Source organism: Colletotrichum costaricense (genome assembly GCF_030867565.1).
Source record: "Colletotrichum costaricense strain IMI 309622 chromosome Unknown Scaffold_8.1, whole genome shotgun sequence".
NCBI classification, from domain to species: Eukaryota; Fungi; Ascomycota; class Sordariomycetes; order Glomerellales; family Glomerellaceae; genus Colletotrichum; species Colletotrichum costaricense.
In genome coordinates, this window is record NW_026848237.1 from 1,448,957 (window position 1) to 1,467,802 (window position 18,846).

At 52.9% G+C, this 18,846-nt stretch overlaps 6 protein-coding genes across 6 annotated transcripts; 4 read left to right on the top strand and 2 right to left on the bottom strand.

Moving 5' to 3' along the window:
• Positions 1 to 195: 195 nt before the first annotated feature.
• Positions 196 to 726, bottom strand: CCOS01_08515 (uncharacterized protein; the record flags this gene model as incomplete). Its single annotated transcript, XM_060456676.1, has 2 exons — positions 196 to 416; positions 651 to 726. The coding sequence occupies 2 exons, from the start codon at positions 724 to 726 to the stop codon at positions 196 to 198; spliced, it is 297 nt and encodes a 98-aa protein (XP_060312950.1).
• Positions 727 to 2,968: 2,242 nt separating this feature from the next.
• CCOS01_08516 (uncharacterized protein) lies at positions 2,969 to 3,280 on the top strand (the record flags this gene model as incomplete). Its single annotated transcript, XM_060456677.1, has 1 exon — positions 2,969 to 3,280. One exon carries the CDS (start codon positions 2,969 to 2,971, stop codon positions 3,278 to 3,280), a length of 312 nt encoding a protein of 103 aa, XP_060312951.1.
• A 3,203-nt stretch (positions 3,281 to 6,483) lies between these two features.
• Positions 6,484 to 7,359, bottom strand: CCOS01_08517 (uncharacterized protein; the record flags this gene model as incomplete). Its single annotated transcript, XM_060456678.1, has 2 exons — positions 6,484 to 7,169; positions 7,227 to 7,359. The coding sequence occupies 2 exons, from the start codon at positions 7,357 to 7,359 to the stop codon at positions 6,484 to 6,486; spliced, it is 819 nt and encodes a 272-aa protein (XP_060312952.1).
• Positions 7,360 to 9,760: 2,401 nt separating this feature from the next.
• On the top strand, positions 9,761 to 11,575 carry CCOS01_08518 (calcineurin-like phosphoesterase; the record flags this gene model as incomplete). The annotated part of the gene is made up of 4 exons (XM_060456679.1): positions 9,761 to 9,775; positions 9,838 to 10,680; positions 10,729 to 11,255; positions 11,308 to 11,575. The coding sequence occupies 4 exons, from the start codon at positions 9,761 to 9,763 to the stop codon at positions 11,573 to 11,575; spliced, it is 1,653 nt and encodes a 550-aa protein (XP_060312953.1).
• A 3,455-nt stretch (positions 11,576 to 15,030) lies between these two features.
• CCOS01_08519 (uncharacterized protein) lies at positions 15,031 to 15,990 on the top strand (the record flags this gene model as incomplete). The annotated part of the gene is made up of 1 exon (XM_060456680.1): positions 15,031 to 15,990. One exon carries the CDS (start codon positions 15,031 to 15,033, stop codon positions 15,988 to 15,990), a length of 960 nt encoding a protein of 319 aa, XP_060312954.1.
• A 1,155-nt stretch (positions 15,991 to 17,145) lies between these two features.
• On the top strand, positions 17,146 to 18,212 carry CCOS01_08520 (glutathione S-transferase; the record flags this gene model as incomplete). Its single annotated transcript, XM_060456681.1, has 5 exons — positions 17,146 to 17,325; positions 17,416 to 17,604; positions 17,661 to 17,698; positions 17,751 to 17,770; positions 17,830 to 18,212. 5 exons carry the CDS (start codon positions 17,146 to 17,148, stop codon positions 18,210 to 18,212), a joined length of 810 nt encoding a protein of 269 aa, XP_060312955.1.
• Positions 18,213 to 18,846: the final 634 nt, after the last annotated feature.

Below are 18,846 nucleotides of genomic sequence, written 5' to 3' on the forward strand. Positions count from 1 at the left end.
CGAAAGATGCGAAGCGAACATGGGGTTCCACAACGCCTATGGGCCGTGACCCTGAACCCCACGAGTTGAGTGTGATCGCTTGACCTCGAATGACCATCCGCGAACGGAATAGCGCAGAGTCGGCCGCCGGGTGGATCTTGAGGAGAATCGGATAAGCGACGCCAGATCAACCACTTGTCGCAACTTTGATTTTCTTCAGACTTCCTTGCTAAGAGAAGCGAGCCGAGATGACAAGCAGATACTTTCCAGGGAGACTCCCGACCGCAAGTTTGGAAAGTTGTCGGGGGCACTAGTATCAGGCCAAGCTACTGAGCCAGGGAGCGTCATTCGGCGGGCGGCCGCCCGGTAGCCCGGGGGTGTTCCGGAGTTGTCCGGGCGGACAGAGACATCGTCCGGACACAAGTCACAAGCAGCACCTGGTTTTTTGCAAAGAGTACTTGCCTTTGAGGGAGAGAGGAACCCACAACCTGCTCATCCCGAGGCTGCTTCTCTGGTTGGCCAATCACTTTGATTTCGTATCCATCTAACCCGACAACGTGCTTACTATTACTCAACCGGCAGCGGCAGATACGGATACGTAATCACGGGAGGCGGCTAAGCGGCGGTGCTGGAGATGCGGTAACGCGGCGAAGCCACACCAAGTGACTTACACCTACGTTTTCTCTCTCTGCCATGGCCCATGGGGCACATGCGCGGGCGGGCGCGGCGTCCGCCTCCCTCGAGCATCACTTTGGGTCCCTGAATTGGTCACCAGGCTTAGCGTCATCTCCAACAAACCACAGATCATTGAACACCTCTTCCCCCCCTCTTCCCCCCGGCACTCAAGAACCCTAGTCTACCGTCATCGTGGGAGCCCGGCGGGCGGGCGGGCGCGTAGGGCAGGGGCGCGCCACGAACCGTGGGCTTATGGAGACTAGGACTACGGGACACAAGCATTCGACAGAGTGACTTTCATGGTAAGGGATTCGAGAGAGAGGGAAAGAGACTAGGTCGTTACGAAGTAGTGGGTGTGCCTCGTGCCTCATGCCAACGCTGTAGAGTTTGACAAATACTCAGCCCTGGTTGACGTGTGTACCTGCCTAGACTGAGGCCAGCCCTGTTGCTCTGCAGTGGTTGTGCGCGCGTGTGTGTTCTATTCGTTATCCCGCACCACTTCAATTCCTTGCGTGGTCCGGTATCCCGGGAACCTATCCTAGGACGACGGAGAGGTAAAGGGGAGTGGGATATACCACTGGGTAGGATTCTTTGCGTCAAGATTGTTATCTAACCTCCCTCTATTCCTAATCGAGACCTTGAAGCACGTGGGACTTTGGTTTTCCTACCTATTGGTAACGTTTCTCTAGATTTCCCAGCAGCGCGAGGATTCAGTTCCTTCCAAAGGGAAGCGTCTTGAACTGCATTCGGGCTGGCGAATGAGGATGAAGAAAAGTGCCGTGGGACCAACGCAGTTTTCGTATGGCTCTAACCCTTTCTTGCTTGCGCGGCTGTTCGCCAATGCAGTCGGTCAGATCGAGGGGACAATTGTAGGATTCGATATGGCCCTATCGTACAGTACTAACTAACTAAGCTGGACTGAGGGCGGGTTTCTCGGGGCCGAACGGACTCGACGACAAGATGACCCGACTCTGTCATTACAGCAAGGCAACGCGAAGGTACGGCATGGAAGAAGATTGACGTATTTCGTGGTGTTTAACCCCTACCTCTATCCTATGCAAGTCAGGTCGCAATTGTTCGTCTTTGGTCAGATCGATGGACCATCCAACACACCCTAGGATACCGGCTGCTATCGATCAACAGCGGGCCTGTATGTAAGAATACATGTGAAGAATGTACCCAAGCATGCACGCCCTTGAAGAGAAAGCGATCCGAATATAGTGTACACGAGGCCAGGAATCCCCCTTGTCTCGTCGTATCGACTTTACCGCTCTCGTTGAGGAGAATCTCCCAGGGCTGCAGCGAGACCCTCCCACGTATCCCCCCTTCCCCTCCCCTATATGATCTACCTATTCAACCGCGCACTCATCGAGTCCGAAGGGAGTCCGAATGCCCCGCTCCAGGCGGGGCCGCCAGCGGGAAGAAGGGTGACGTTCGTTCGTCAGTCCATGCGGCCGGGTTCACGGCGACGTCTCCTCGGGAGATGGGGTACGGGTAGTAGTGTTACATGGGGCGCGACATTGCCCGGGTCCTTTTAATCGTGGACTACTGGGATCTCGTCCAGACGACGGGTGCAGAAAGCGTTGCCAGAGTCCACACTCACTCTCTGTCTCTCTCTTGCGTACTATTAACCAGGCTGCCAGATTAGCTCGGCTCGGGAGGAAGGGTGAGGGGGGTTCATCCTCATTACCCACGGACACGGACACGGGGAGAGGAAGAGATACCCTACCTTGGCTATGGGTCCTTTTCTTCAGATTGTTTACTGAATTAGTACTGAGGTCTAGGAATATGTGGGACTGAGCCACCGAACTAAGTTTGATGGGAAGGACTTTGAGTCCTCTAGCTCGGGGCCATGAGGCTATTCAGACGTCAACGAGGGGTAATGTATCGTCCCACGGCCATCATTCTGATCAGCAAAGGCCAAGAACAACTTTGCTTATGCACCCGCCTAACCTGCGGCGGGTATGTTTGGAGGCTTAGGCTTCTGCGTGTTCCTTTTTTGTGTTCTTTTCTGTAGCTTGTGCAGCTTTTTCTGCGGGAATGACGCCGTTTCCCTCCACGTCCCCCCCCCCCCCCCCCCCCCCCGCGGGGGGGGGGGGGGTGGGGGGTTTTTTTTTCTCGTTTCTTTTTTTTTTCTGTTTTTTCGTCTCGCGGTGCCCTTTTTTCGGGGGGGCGCCGCTTTCCCCCCCCCCCCCCCCCCCCCCCCCCCCGGGGCGTGCAACGAGGAAAAAGGGACTTTGGTATTTTTTCTCTCCGGCTTGAGCTTGTTTCTTCTCTCCATGGCCCCACGCGTCGCATATTTGCCCCTTTTCGGATGCTGCGTTTGGGCTCCCCCACCAGTGCACAGCATCTTTGGGTGGTTGCGGTGGTGGTGGTGGTGGTGGTGTTTCGTAGGGCTAGGTACATGTACGGAAGGAGGTTGGTTGGTGATCAGGCAACAAGACGTGCCTTTTTCGAGAAACGGCCAAGCGTCTTTGTGTCTGACTGCAGGATGTGGGATTTAGACAAGCACGTCCGCGGCAAAGCAATGATTGACAGCCAAGACTCGACGTCAAACGGCCGCCTAGGTATCGTCTCCTTGCTCTACCGAAGGGCTGGGCCCACGGATGATCCCATTGTTGGGTAATCTACGAATGCCGGGTATCGCGGACTTTGCGGTGGACTAATACCGTGGAGTTAGGAGGACCGATGAACCTGGATATTCCAGGTTTAGCACGCTCGCGGAAACTTTGCGGAGAGTCGTGTTTCGGTCTGTGTTTGTTATTTCTGTCCAGCCTCAATACCAACGGCATATCTCGTGCTTTTGTATTGTCCCGGTGTCCGTCGGGATAGAGCCAACGGTGAGGGAGTGTTCACCGAGTGGAGGTGGATGTTGTCAAACCGGGAGATCGGTGGTATAGAGATTCCCGCCTAGAGATGGACGTATTCCATTTGTCGACTTGGCTCGATCGTGGTTCCTCCGCACCGTTTTCTTCAGGCTTGACTTCATACCTCAGAATCCAAGTGGCTTGAGGGATCCAGGCAACATCAAATCGTCCGGCTGTGAGGCCCGCGATGCGGCCCAACCCCTCTTTTGCTATCTTCCCCAATCCGCGGAGGAGGTTCCGTGGAGGGGACCTTTGCTTCCGTGGCGTTTGAGCTCGTTCTTCTCGTGCAGTTACGGGTGTGTCTTAACGCCATCATCGTCTATGTCTCACCATCCCACCCCTCTCGCCTGACATTTCCCGCTCACGCGCGTGTGCGGGTATCACGCGGTTGGCGTTTAATAGGTTTGAGTGGCGGCTGGTATGTCCCTTGACGATGAGGATCGACTATGGATAGCAGGCAGCCTTTTAGACTCGGCTGGAGTGTCTGTGGGTGCGTTGCCAACGTTTTCGAGTAAAGAATTTTGGAACTTTGGTATTCTGTGGCCCCTGAGACTTCTCTCAGAGTATCATTCTCGCCGCCTCGTCTCTATTAACGAGGGTTCGTTCCTAGCTTCTTGGCTGGGAGCCGGTTATGTGGAAGAAGGCGTGTAGGTAAAGCATAGTTCTAGAATAGAATCAGGGTAGCGGCTGAATCTCTCCCCTGAAGCCTTGAGGGTCTGGTATCACGGCATGCCAGACTATCGAGGCAGCGATATAATTTGCCCTGCGCCAAACCCCTTGGCGTTAACCGTGGGTCTCAAGATTGCTCCTGGGATATTAACCTGTTGCCTTGAAACGATCTGCAAGTCTTCGATGGCTTGCTTCTGGCAGCTGTGGACCATCATGTCTTATCTCGGCGTTAGTTGAGGTCCGCTTCGTTTCGCTGGGTAGAGGTTGCTGCCTATGAGGGGGTGACGGGCATGTTTACGAGGCCTCAGAGAGGGGTGAGAAAGATACCAAATACTTCAATGGAATATTCTGGTGCAGCACCTAGAATAGTTTGGGGCGTTTGTGTAGACCTTGGATGTGTCTCGATCAAAATGGCCTGATGGACCGTGGCAGGGCTTGTCTGCTGGGAGGCTTGTTAGTCATGTGTGATGAACTGTAACGGCGAGTTTTGATCCAGCTTCCAACAGCACGTTCTGGAAGGAACTTTGTATTGATTTAGGCAATTTCTATTGACCTTGTTGGGGAGAACTCGGGTTCGCCTTGCTGGTTGGGGAAACATCGATGGCAAGAGGCATTCCCAATCGCGTTGGGAAAGAGCCATAGCTGCTTATACTGAGTACCTTGTTTACCTTAGTAGGGAAGTGGAAGATGGGGCTGAATATTTCAACTATCTGATTGGCTTTCAGAATAGGGCTTAGATCTGTGAATTTGATGTCACCTGATTATGCCTTGCGTGTCCCCGGGGTTGTTAAACGACCAACCCCTCTTGAACGCTCTTTTGATTTAGTTAAGGCCATCATGCTAGATGGCGGGCTCGCTTCCGACGTTTGGCATTGGCTCACCTAGACAAGGCGACTAAGGACAAAGTGCTCACAAGCTTCTCATCATGTACGTTCAGTAAAGGTAGCAGCACCATGCCTTGTTCCTACATTAACTCCTCATTTAGCATTCACCAACGGTCCTTCTCACGTATTCGTTACCTAATCGTACTAGCAAGCTGATGGATAACAAGGTAAGTCCTAGTGATCTAATTAATAGTATATTCACTTATAAACCTTCACTGGGCTTAGTCCATCGATGCCTCCCACGTATTCGTTGGTCCTCATCAACGAGCTGGCGGACGCTGAGCGATTCTAGTTGGATGATGGTATTCTTTATAGAGAGTTTAGCTAAGCAGACGTTATAGGATATATCATAGGACACCGATGTGTTCACTACCAATGGTCGCGAACTACCAGTCTCAGTTGTCTCGAATGCATCGAGCTCAATTATAGAGATGAAGCAAGGTGATCTCAGTTGCGGCTTAAACCTTGCTTAAATAGGTATCGTGAAACTGCTGTGGCACAGCTTTTGATGGAGATGGCAACAAGAGGGGAGGGCTTGAACAAACGTCCAGTCCCATTGGAGAAGCTTAACATGTCTAACGCGGAATGACGATCTTTTCAATACCTTGACTTGTTCATATCATGCATGGTTATGAGGTCTGAAGTAGATCACGATATTCGGCCGGGGGAAGGGCGGGGTGGAGAAACCAAAATGATCATCGCCGAAAAGCTGAAAGAAGTGTCTGGTTACGGGATCGCAATCTCTCAGTCATTCAGTACCTTCCCACCTTGAGTGAAAATCCAATGTGGATGGTGATGATGGTAGTACTGCTGGAGCAACCAAGAGTGAGGACACCACAAGCACCGGGCGATCGTAGCCGTTGATAGAGACTGCTGAAAGGTTTCCTTCTCGCAATTGGATCTGTGCGTAGTAGACGAACCAGCCGGCCGCTTCGATGCCTTGTTTTGGCACCTCATTTTCAGCCTTGTCAACTATCATCCAGGTCTACAACGCGTTCGTCGTGGCCTACGCATGCTCCGTAGTTGAGCCTAGGGTGAGAATCGCAAACCGTTGCGAGGTCTTCAAGGTATCAGTGCCAACAGGCAGTGCGTTGCCTACTTAGTCAACGTCTAGGAGGAAACTGTCCAGAGACTAGAACCGTGGAATACCAAAAAAGACTTTTAGTTCTATTCCATTACTGTCAAAAATATCTTGTTTTGAGAAGACTCGTGCTGTCGATGCCATCTCGTTTTGAATCGTCTCCGCCCTTCCCTAGATCAAAGACGTGCGTTATTTTAATCGCATGCCTGGTTCGCGTCTCCCATACATCTGTCGTAGACCGAAACGCCAGCCACCTCTTCCCGGGCATAGTATACAGACCCCATCTTCCAGGGCTCTCTCCATTCGAACGCGTACTACCTCAATACACCTAGTTGGCAAAGCGCTTCGCTCTCGCTTCCTGTCTCGCCTTCTCGGCAGGGTCGATGGCAGCGCTGCGCCTGGTGTCGCGTTCGCCGCCGCCCTCGCGACCACCACCACCTTGGCGGCGGCCTCCAGGGTGTCCGCCATCTCTGTTGTTCCTGCCGCCGCGACCGCGGGGTCCACGGCCGTCGGTGCTCTGTCGCTTAGCATCGCGTCCGGCCTGCTCGTCGGAACGCTCAGGACGGCCGCGCTTGGGACGTCTCTCGGGAAGCGCAGAGTCGAGGCCGGCGACACTGCCAACCTCGACGCCAAACTTCTTCGCGCGGTCAGCCTTCTTCTTGGCCTCCTCATCCTCGTCGATGCCGAATCGCTTGGCGCGGTCGGCGCGCTTCTTGGCTTCCGCCGCGGCGTCGGTCGCATCCAGGTTGAGAGCAAAGTCCTCCTTTGGCGCGGCGTCGGCAGCCTCTGCAGTCTCCTCTGTCTTCTTCTCCTCTTCCGCGGTCGTCTCCGCAGCAGGCGCAGTCGCGGCTTCAGTGGCGGGGGCGGCAGGCTCAGCTACAGCAGGAGCAGCGGCAGGCTTAGGTTCCTCAGCAGCCGGGGCAGCTTCAGCGGCGGGCTTGGGGGCTTCGGCGGCCTTGGTGGGCACGGTAGGCTCGTCGTCACTATAATCGATTTCATCCTCCTCGGCGGCGGCTGGGTATTGTTAGGTCGCGATCGAAGAAAGCGCGTGTTCGGAATCGATTGACGTACCGGGTGCGGATTGCGCATCGTTTTCCTTGAGGCGATTGACTAGGTCGAGCTTGTTGCCTGTTGCGGGAAGGCTTCTCTCCTGGAGAAGCTTCTTGAGCTCGGGAACCTTCAACGAGCTGTAGTCGGTAGCCATCTTTGCGACAGTTACGTGGGAAGTCGAGATGGGAGAGGTTTAGTAGATACGATGCCGAGACTATGATGCGGCTGCGACGATGTTGGACAGATTTGCGCAACTTTGGCGAAGAAGAAATTGATGATGGAATTGGGGTGGAACTTGGAAGGCGGAGAGAAGGGGCGGTCGTTGATGGATCGCCGGGGGTTATGACGATTTTTGAGGCGCGTCGTTGCTGCTTTGGTTCACAGGACGACAGCTTTGGGAAGGTAAGGCGAGGCAAAGGTAGGCAGGTACCTCCCAGGTTTAGCAAGAAAGGGGACCTTCTCAGTTGCTTAAGCTGCGGCGCATCTGCTGGTTGCTGGTAGAGGTACGTACTCGACTACCAAGCTCGTGCAGCTAGGTACTTACTGTGTAGGGGAAGGTGTCGCCGCGGTGCCTTCCATTCCCATTAAGCGAGGACGGGGGAGCACGGGCCACTGTTCCTGCATTGGTTCATGTTGAAGTTGTCCCTCCCCCCAGGAATGAGTGTCCGTTATTGTTGCTAGCGATATGCGAGGCGTCTGAAATTGAGTTGAAGAATGCATCGTCGGATCTGAGAGTTTGGAGATGAGGCAGATTCAAGTTTCCAAAAATAGGCTGCAATATCGGCAGAAAGACAGAGACAAAGAGACGTTTGACGGCGCTTCTTCTCTCCTCTTGTCTCATCGAACCTATTTCTTCTTCCCATGTACTTGGCTTTGTCAGGGAGTGAAGTGACATTTTGCCGCAAATCTGAAGATGCATATTTTCAGTACCACGACAAAGGGAATGAGTCGACTCTTTGTCTCTTGAAGAATTGCCATGGATTTTGCGTTCCAGAAATTGATGAGATGAGCAGCCACAACGTACCACCCAAAAAGTGAGATTTGTATGAGGCGGGAGACTTATATACAGGGTGGGCTTGGCATCTCATATGAGGTACTGAGTAGCACATCCGCGGCAACTCAGCTCTTGCAACCATACCGGACTCATGTGACTGCGGCTGATAGGGTGCCAAATATGAAAGGGAAGAAAATGAGAATACGATGGTGATGGAGATTTCCCTATCAATAGCGTTGTCTTGCGTCGTTTGAGCATCGCTTTTCGTCGTGACTGACTCAAGCTTCACGTCGTTGACGACCGAGAAGAGCCCAACTGGTCTTCGACTCTATGGGCTGCTTCGTCAATGCTTCTGTCATCCCGAGATAGCAAGGCTTGATGATTATTATTTCGTCTCGTCCGTCCTCGACGACGAGAGAAACCAGGAGGATGGCTGCGTAACAAACTCAATTCGACCTTTCTGACGCGCGGCCATCATGTATTGAGTGTGGCGATATAAAGTGGGATAAGTAAGATACTCTGGCAGATCTGCATGCTACGGGTGTCCGTCTCTTGTCTTCAGACCATACCGTCTCGAGCTTACGTACTTGGGGTGGTGACAGAGATGGAACAGGACGGGAGGCTCCACCGACATGACGTTAACATGGAAGAAAGCTGTTGCTGCTCAGTAGTCAAAGTGGACGACGCTCGCCAGAATTACATGCTGCTGTTGCGTCGCACCACGGCCCGTGTGATGTGACGCGCAGCTTCATGCAATGTACATGGCACTGGCAGATGGTAGACGATGTCTCGCAGTGTGACAGTCTGATAGACATGGACGCGTCAATGATGGTCGACGCCACGTGCAGCTGCTTACAGCTCTTCCTTCCTACTCCTGGTCGATGGCGTCGCCGCGTCCCTCACGAAGTCTTCGCCTAACCGATTGGAGCGTTGGTGAAGTTGAAAAGCGGTTTCGGGGGAGGCCTGGCCTTGTCAGGGGGAAAGCCAATGAAACCTTGATAACCTAATCGTAAGTACGTACCCCGGTAAGCCCATCGATGGGCAGCGATGATTGATCAGTGGTAACTGTCAGACTGGGTGAGGGAGGTGGTAACTGGGCGCAACCACAGGGCGCCCTCAGCAATTTAGCAGATAGCCAAATGCCAAAAAGTGCACTGCTACCCCGGATTCTGAGGTGGCAGTTGGCTCCACCTAAATGGGGCCTTTATCGACCGAGTCTCGGTTGATTGCCTCGTGCCTTTTCTTGCTCCTTTTCTCGAAACCCCTGTCGTCTGCTGAGCTGTCTTTCGACTTACGAACCGACATCAAGCTCTTTCGCGCCCACCGTGTCTATTCGTACCTCTCTCAATCTTGGTTCCACCTTAGCCGACCTACGGGCCATGATATGGCCTGGGTATTAGCTTGAACTCAGGCTCGCTCGAGCCGATTACTTCGTGTTCGTGTTCCCTCAGCCCACGCGCTGCGCTGCGCTGCTACCTTCGATTGATCACGACGACGCCGGCCTTCACATCGCCACGACCGGCCTCCCTCCGATTTGCGACAATCGCAAAAGTCGCCCAACATGACGCGCCGTATAGTGAGTACTGCTGCTACGCTGGACGACGAGAAAGAGACCAAACTAATGATGCCTTTGCTCAGGTACGGACGATAATCCAGCTCACCGCGGTGACGCTTGTGACGTTCCTCGCCGTCTTCTTCCTCGACCGAAACTTCCGAGTCTTACCAAAGTCGATGCACCACTACATGCCGCAGCATCACCACGGCCTGATTGTGACGGATATCACAGTAACGAAATGCTCGAGCATAAACGTCTTCACATCCTGCAACCTCGACACCAACAAATGGCACCGAATCGAAAAGGACCTGTACCTGGGCAAGTCATGGACCACCAGCGCATACGTACACGTCGCACGGAAGAAGGAGGAGGAGCTGCTACCAGAGGATAAGGTAGTCATGGACGTTTCCGTCGGCCGACTCGACCCCACGACTTCTAAGAAGGGAGAGGAGGACGAGAGGTGGGAGAGCCGACCATACGGATTGTGGGTGAAGCGGTCTTCCAACCAGAAAGACAGCGACTCCAAGAAGGCCGTTACAGGCATCGATGTCCTGTTTGGCGACGACGCGGTTGAGGCTCGCGATGGCTGGCAGATCACCGGAACGCCCTTGCTGCTCCCGCTCAACGAAGAAATCCCCGTCACCCACATCACTCTCCGGAGAGGAAGCCAGAAGGAGCCTCACAAACCACAGCCGCGAATTCCCGAGAACGGCAGGTTCAAAATCATGCAACTGGCCGATCTCCACCTCAGTACCGGCGTCGGCAAGTGTCGCGATGCCATGCCCGAGGGCTACAATGGCGGCTTGTGCGAGGCGGATCCCAGAACGCTGGATTTCGTCCAGAAGATCCTCACCGAGGAGAAGCCCCATTTGGTCGTGCTTAGTGGAGATCAAGTCAATGGCGAAACTGCTCCTGATGCGCAGTCGGTGAGTGGCGTTTTCTCTGTCTGACTGGGCGCAAACTGACTTTACTAGGCAATCTTCAAAATCGCACAAATCCTCATCAAGATGAAGATCCCTTACGTTTCAATTTTTGGAAACCACGATGATGAGGGATCGCTTCCTCGCGCTGCTCAGATGCAAATTCTCGAATCGCTCCCATATTCTCTGGCAAAGGCCGGACCCGAAGAAATCGATGGTGTTGGCAACTACTATGTTGAGGTCCTTGCTAGAGGCAAGTCGGACCATTCAGCACTCACCCTCTACATGCTCGATTCCCATGCATATTCTCCCGATGAGAAGAAGTACCATGGGTACGACTGGATCAAGCAGAACCAGATTGAGTGGTTCAAGAAGACTTCTACCAATCTGAAGAAGGCACACAAGGAGTACAGCAAGGTTCACATGGACCTGGCCTTTATTCACATTCCTTTGCCCGAGTACAGGGATGCCGATCTCGCCATCAAAGGCGAATGGAAAGAGGGTGTTACAGCACCCAACTTCAACTCTGGCTTCCGTGACGCACTCGTCGAGCAGGGCGTCGTGATGGTCAGTTGTGGACAGTAAGTTCCATCCTCAGCCCTTGAAAGAAAACCACAACCTAACCTGGTACAGTGACCATGTCAACGACTACTGCTCCCTCTCGCTAGACAGCCAGCAGAAGCCAGCCCTCTGGATGTGCTACGCCGGCGGAGTCGGCTTTGGCGGCTATGCCGGGTACGGAGGATACCACCGCCGCATACGTGTATTCGAGGTCGATACCAACGAAGCTCGGATCACGACGTGGAAGCGTGTTGAGTGGGGCGACACCAGTAAACGGATCGACGAGCAAATCATTGTTGAAGCGGGCGGGCCGATAGGCATCAGAGAAAAGAAGGCATGACAGAACTTCTCTGACGGTCTATTCGAAACAAAGATGGAAAACAGAAGAAGCAAGAAAAATGAAAGAAAAAAAGAAGAATGAAGTGCTGGAAAATATTTGGAGTTTCGGGTCAGGTTAACTAACAAACGGTGTTTGGGTCTGGCTCATCAACAAGAAAGTCTCTACAGGGAGAAAAAGACTTTCAAAGGGGAAATTCATAGCATGTATTATTTTGACTTGTCAAACTGTCTGAAAGCATCATCTCTTGGGTGGACTGGCACAATGGCAGATTGAAGGCTGAAGTATGGAAGTGATGGATGGGCGTCGGGACGGAAATGTGTACATGTATGTATCTCTATAGGAGACATGACGGCCAAATTTCCTCTTTTTCTGACCTCGTTCTTGTTCTCTTGTGGGTGTATTTGTGAGTCTTCTCAATGTGGGTAGTAGCCGGGGAGACTGAGTTGCTCGGTCAAGACATATACGGCTAGGTATGGGTAAGAATGGACAGGTATGGATTACACTTCCAGACCAGACGATGCGGTTGGTGGATCGAGAGGGCTCCCAGGAAGGGAGACGACTTTCTTCCCAGCCCTAGGACTCAAGACGAGCTCGGACCGGCTCATATCCTACCTCAGGTAGGTATATTAACTTTAGGCAACCTCGGGAGGTGGCGCGTCGTCTGACATGCGCGGGGGGGTTCAATGAGGTTTAAGAAGAGCCAGGAGGTCAAGCGGGTGTGACGAAAGCTCAACTGAGCTCGAAGGCCACCTTACTGGCATTCTTCACCTGTCACCGCAAGCGATGAGGGAGCCAATGGCTGGGTGGTCATGAGGGGCACCGGTGGAATCCAAAGATTCTCGGCCCATCGTGAACCACAATATAACAGGGTCCTCGTCAGAATATCTGACCGGCAGGTTCTATCGCCCTCGTGGTGTTGCATTTCGGAATAACATTCATCTCGTCGGGGATGGTAGGTTTGCTACCTTACACACCGCACAGTGTCGACTTTAATCACCTTCTTCGCTGCCACCGATGTCGTCGGGTAGATATTTCGAGCAAAAAGCTGAAGGTCTAATAAGCGCTGTGGCTTGGGAGTGTGTACCCACGACATGCCACGCCATCACGCGCGCAACCCCAAGGTTTTGGTCGTGCAGTGGGACGAGGTGTGGGTGGGTAAGGTGAGATGAGGCTGAAAGTGTGTTTTTCCACGCCTGAAGGATGCCGCCATCATGCTCTCCGGAAGCTTCGCACAGGGCATGTGTTTTTGTGCTATTTGGACCTTTATTCTTTACCTGTGTGAGATGACTAGATCGTTGAGACAACTTGTCTGGGTACACGATATTGCAGATGTATTAAGGAGACTGGGAAAAGGGGCGATGAGGGCTCTCCATGCATTGTGTCATTCGTCTTCTCATCCAGGTATATGTGGGACAAAGGTGGCCTTAGAGGTAGGTAGATTGCCATAGACCTCCATCGAGCTGCAAGACAGAGGTGTGGTTGTCGGGCGTCCCACTCACACTTGCTCCTGCCGAAGCTGCCTCTCGGGTACGGCACCCAGCGTCTGGGCCCCGGTCCCGGGGAGACTTCATCGGAACGGCCTACGCCTTGATGCGAATCTTACTCTTAGATTTGCCCATGTTTGCTATTCTAATCTTCCAAATGATGGTAAATTTGATAAAGAGCGTCGGAACTTTGGACATTTGCATCGAGAGGTTTCTTTGACTAGCTCAGGACGGTGGTCCGGACGACATGGCCACTGGACATACATACCTCTTCGTCTCTTTCTCGGCTTGTTCGTGGCGTCCGCTTCAGCTTAATGTCCGTGGAGATAGTTTGATGCTCAGGGTTGGGATAATTTCTCGTCGAATATTCCCGCATCTCGGCCTCTGTTTCCTTGTACTTAGAAGGTCGGCTCAGCAGGGAGCCGGCGGCTGTTCATTCAAAGGCAAAAGTCTTATATGCCAGCCATTTGAACCCTTGAAAGCTGAGGATTTCAGGCCACTATCGCAAAAAGATTGCCTAATAATATCTTCGTTCCTCAGTACGCCGATTTCAAGTTGCTCGGGTGATTCGATATCGCACATCGGTTCTGTCCCTTGCCGCGCTTCTAGCCGTCAGGCATATCGAGGCTCTAAGTACCCTGTTATCGAGGAAATCCAGGATTGCATTAAACTAGCAATAAGGCTACCGTGGGTGGTCTGGACTGGCTCATTTTGCCTCAGCTTGTGCCGTTAAGTTGGTGTCCGACGTGGAAGTAGGTTGGCGCTAGAACACGCTGTCAGCAACCTTCTGCACCTCTTTGGTCGGTTTGCTCGGTCTGCTTAGATTGCCGTGTTCGTTTATATCTCCAATTATCGTGCAGGCAGTGACGTTCTCAAGCTACTTACTGTTTCATAGGTCTCGAGGTAAGAGAGGGTAGACTCTTCGAATCAAGATATCGAGTCCATTGTTTGGAAACGTCTCACAGGGGGGCTTGTCGTGAGGATGGGGTGACTTACTCGTAGTCCGTCACTTTGTCTGCTGTTGTTAGAGCTTATTCGGATCTCAGCTCGGAGATTGCCTTGTCATTCCAAAAGGTGAAGCAGGCCAGTCGCCTGACTTCCTCCGCACCCGCCCTCTACGATACGCGGCAGGACTCCCGCCATCGTAGCTTTCTACCAAATCATTTCTCACCTCGCCATATCATAGAGTAGTGACAGGTTGTCTGTGACACCAAGGTACTTACACGAATCTGCGGCGATAGAAAGTATAATGCGTTTGACACCGGCGCCAGACTCGGCGGCACTGTGTATGAGCCTCACTTCCACCAAGCGAAGCCACGAGAGTCCCAGAATCAAGGGGTGCTCTACACAGTGCACGATCCCGATTTCCCAGGGCGAGATAAGATTCATGAGTTGAGAGGACTGAGGGCGTCGTGTCGTTCTAAATCGCGCGTCTGTCAGCCACAAAGTTGGATCAGCATCGGGGGAGGGAGGAGAGTTTTGAAGAGCTTTACCTCGCATTCCCTCGGGCCTTAAAACGCGTTTTGCCCGTCCGCCTCTACACCTCGACCTTTCTTCCCTCTTCATACTCGTTTCCGTTATTCGCGGATCCATCGCTTCTTCGTGTGTATCGTCAATATTTGCTTGGTTTTCGCCTTGGTTCTTTCGTCCTCGATAAGCCCTGTCAAGTACTTTGGTAAGCTTCGTCGGCCATACAACTATACCTCCCGGAAGAGCATCTCTGACCTCACCTGCATTAGCTTCAATAGCCAGAATAGCTCAACGCACAACTGCTTTTGCACTTCGTTCTCCGTCGCTCGCCTAGTAAGCTTCTTATACCATGTCCTTACCCATAACGTCCCTCGTGAATATAGCTTTTGTACCAACATGACTTGTCTCCTGTCACTCTTCTCCCACAACTTAGCCTCGCTGTTCGTACGTGAATAAACAACTGACCTAGAAAGACAGTGTAAACCACTCGAGACTGTCATCATGAACGGCACCACTAAAGCTCCCGATGCTTCCTCGGCCCCCAACCAGTCGCAGCTGACGCCCGAGTTGATGCCGGGTCTGACGCCGTCGCAGCAAGTCCCTGCCCATAATGGTGCAGGGTGGGAATTTCTCCAGGGGATGAACATCACCCTGCAGGGTCATTGCGAGTGCCTGGGTAGACAAATGCAGACCTGGAAGGGCTCGTACTCCCTTGACTCTCGCTGGGGTGCTAGCCATCAACAGCCCGAGACTCAGCTGAAGGCACAAATGAAGATTGCTGGGGCGCAGCTTGAAGAGAATAAGAAGAAGCGTAAACGTGATGGGCATCGCCGGAAGGACAGAAAGCTCGAACATCGGCAGAAAGAGCAGCAGCAGCAGCAGCAGCAACAGCAGCAACAGCAGCAGCAACAGCAGCAGCAACAGCAGCAACAGCAACAGCAGCAACAGCAACAAGAAGATGAATTGCTGCAACTGCTGCAACAACAACTGCTGCAATACCAGCAGCTGCAACAACAACAACTTCAGGCCCAGCAGCTCCAGGCCCAGCAGCAGTCTCAACCACAGTCTCAACCACAGTCTCAGCTTCAGACCCTGTCCCAGTCCCAGCACCAGTCCCCCCAGTCTGCCCAGTCCCAGGGTGCAGACCACTGGAGCGACCTGGATTGGCTCGTAAATTCCAATCTCGGGACCGCCGCCATAGGACAAGGGCAGATCGACCTGTTGTTCGACGAAATGGATGGGTCCGATAACACGCAACAAGAGCAAGCCCAGGCCTTCGACGAGATGATCACGTCGAGCGTTCCTCCTCCCAACGTTGACGCTCCAGAGCCATGGGTTCCTCCACCGCCTACAACCTTCGAGGATGTGTATCGCCAACAAGATAAGGAAGGTGGCGTTGAACTCGGCCCTTATTCTGCCATGTTGTCTGAATGGGAGCATTCAATGAGCGGTCGTAGCTAAATGCAGTATGGAGAGCAACGATACTGCACCGTAGCTTGCCCCTTTTAGCGTCTTTGGCGTTGTTTCCTGTAAGTGATCCCGAGTTCTGTGGCCTGGGTTGTTTTTTCCTTCACTCAATGATATTGCGTCTGCTACCTTACGGCTTAAGCCGCTAAAAAGGAGCAAAGTCTTGTATATTAGTAGGAGGATATTTTCGTCTTTATCTACCAGTTGGACCTAAAAAGGTCAATGGCGACATCAACCTTTTGACACGGGAATGTCTGAAAATGCCGCCCATTTTAAGAAGTTAGCCATATATTGGGTCCCATGATGGCCAATTTAGCATATTTATCCGCAAAGTCTGTTCCCACGGCGATTGAGGTTCTCCAATCTGTGAGCTTCACTTGGTTTCGAAAACCATACATGTCCCGTAGCTGAGCATTATCGACGGGATTCATAGCACCACGGAGCTTGGCTGCCCGGGTCCCCGTCAGCCGGCTTTGGTCATGATAGGGCGCAGGCAGACAGGCATCCTGGGGTTGAGCGAAGTCTGTGGGCTGAGGTACGGAGGAGATGCCTGATCGATTCTGCTGGGTCACGTTGATGAATGAAAGGCACCACGGTCTGTTTGGTACCTTGAAGGAAGTCGACGTGCTTAGTCATTCCGTGATTAGAGGTTGGACCTTTTGGGAAGGACTTCGGACTTGGAGTCGACTGTCGCAACTGCACCGGAGGCCCCACACTTCGGCACACCAACCGGGCGCGGGGAAAGTGACGACATGTGGGCTGCAGACAGTCCCTGTCGTGATTTCTAAGCAAAAGAAAAGTGAAAGCCCCGCGCCCTTTCTACTGCAAATTGCAATGGAGGGGTCACTCTGACGGAAGCAATCGTGCCACGGTACCACGGTATACGCAGACAAGAGCTGCCAGACAGTGGCCCAGCGTGCCAGCTTCCACGGACCGTGTGTGGGGCGCCCGCCTGGATTATTAAGATGATGGCAGCTTACATAGCTCTCGTTCACAGAGTGAGGGGTTCGTATAAATGCACCCAAGTGGCGTCGAGCGCAGTGGCAGGTGGATTAGTATTCAGTATTTAGACCCAAAACACAACTTCACTTTCTGCACATCGCGGCGACATCACGTAAAACCTCCGTTCAACACTTGCATCGTAAGCATATGACATCTCGACTAGGACAATTGAGTAAACAAATCTTCAACATGGCTGCCAAGACCAAGACCGATATCCACTTGTACACCACCGGTACCCCCAACGGCATCAAGGTGTCCATTCTCCTCGAAGAGCTCGGCCTGGAGTACCAGGTCACGCCCATTGACATCTCAAAGAATACTCAAAAGGTTGGCATCTCAGAGACCTCCATTTGTTCAGTAGCCTGAGGGTCTACTTTCAACCCCTCTAGAGGCCATTATGCTAATGCACGAGTGCAGGAGCCCTGGTTCCTGGAGATCAACCCCAATGGACGTATCCCTGCCTTGACCGACAAGTTTGAGGATGGCAAGACCATCCGCCTGTTTGAGTCGGGGAGTATTTTGCAGTACCTCGTCGACCGCTATGACAAGGACCACAAGGTCTCTTATCCCTATGGCTCGCGCGAGTACTGGGAGGTGAACAACTGGGTATGGTCTACTTACACATGACCATGAGTGCCGTGAAGCTGACGCAAGAGATGTAGCTGCACTGGCAGATGGGTGGCCTTGGTCCCATGCAGGGGTAAGTTGCCTCTCACTTCTGATGAGATGACAGCGAGCTAATGAGTATTCAGACAAGCCAACCACTTTAAGCGTGCGCCAACTCCTCAATTGCTTCCGTGTTCTTCTGTTCATAAACTGACTCTCGCACAGGCTACGCACCCGAGAAGATCCAGTACGGCATTGACCGTTACACCAACGAGACCCGCCGTCTGTACCGCACCATGGACACAGCGCTCGCGGCGAACCCCAGCGGCTACCTCGTCGGTGACCGCGTGACTATTGCCGACATCACCAGCTGGGGCTGGGTGGCGGCGAGCAAGTGGGCTGGTATCGACCTGGACGAGTTCCCCGCGCTCAAGGCGTGGCTGTTCAAGCTGGTGGAGAGGCCCGGCTTCGAGCAGGGCCGCCACGTGCCGTCCAAGCACACGGCGCTGGACCACTTCAAGATGACGGATGAGGAACTCGACGAGAAGGCCAAGGGGGCTGCTGCGTGGATTCAGCAGGGGATGAAGGATGATGCTGCCAAGAAGTGAGCGTGTTAGGTGCCGGGTGATGCTTAAGGGAACGGGCCGTGAAAAGTATCGATGAACAAATAATGCAAAACAAAAAAGAAAACCATTGGATTTCCAACTATGAGCATGTTGGTTTCTACTGACTAATGAAGGATATCGTTGCAGAACAACGCACAACTGCGAGTCGCGCCAGAACCGCGACCTTCATGAGTCTGGAGACCGGCATTGCATTCAAGCTCAAATGAGTCCAATCGGGTCGGTTAGCTCAGTTGGTTAGAGCGTGGTACTAATATTTCATATGAAATGTTGTGTAATGCCAAGGCCGGGAGTTCAAGCCTCCCACTGATCACATTTTTGACAATTTTGAAAAAATTGCCGCTGGTGCAAGTCAAACATCATCAAAATACGGTGTTTGGGATGGGTTGCAAGCTTCGTTGGTTGGAGTTATGTTCCAGTTGCCCTTTTCTTTTTCTGTTCATTGTGCTTTTGAGACGAAGGTTCGACCGACCGTTGGCGCTAGTCCTCTTCTCGGTCCGTGTCTGTGGAATCGGACTTAGGCTGTCACGTGCACCTATCGAGCTTCCTCATCGGGCCCGTCTCAGTGGCGCCCAAAAATTCGGGCCAATTGGCTCTCGCCCCTTAGCTGGAGGACAGA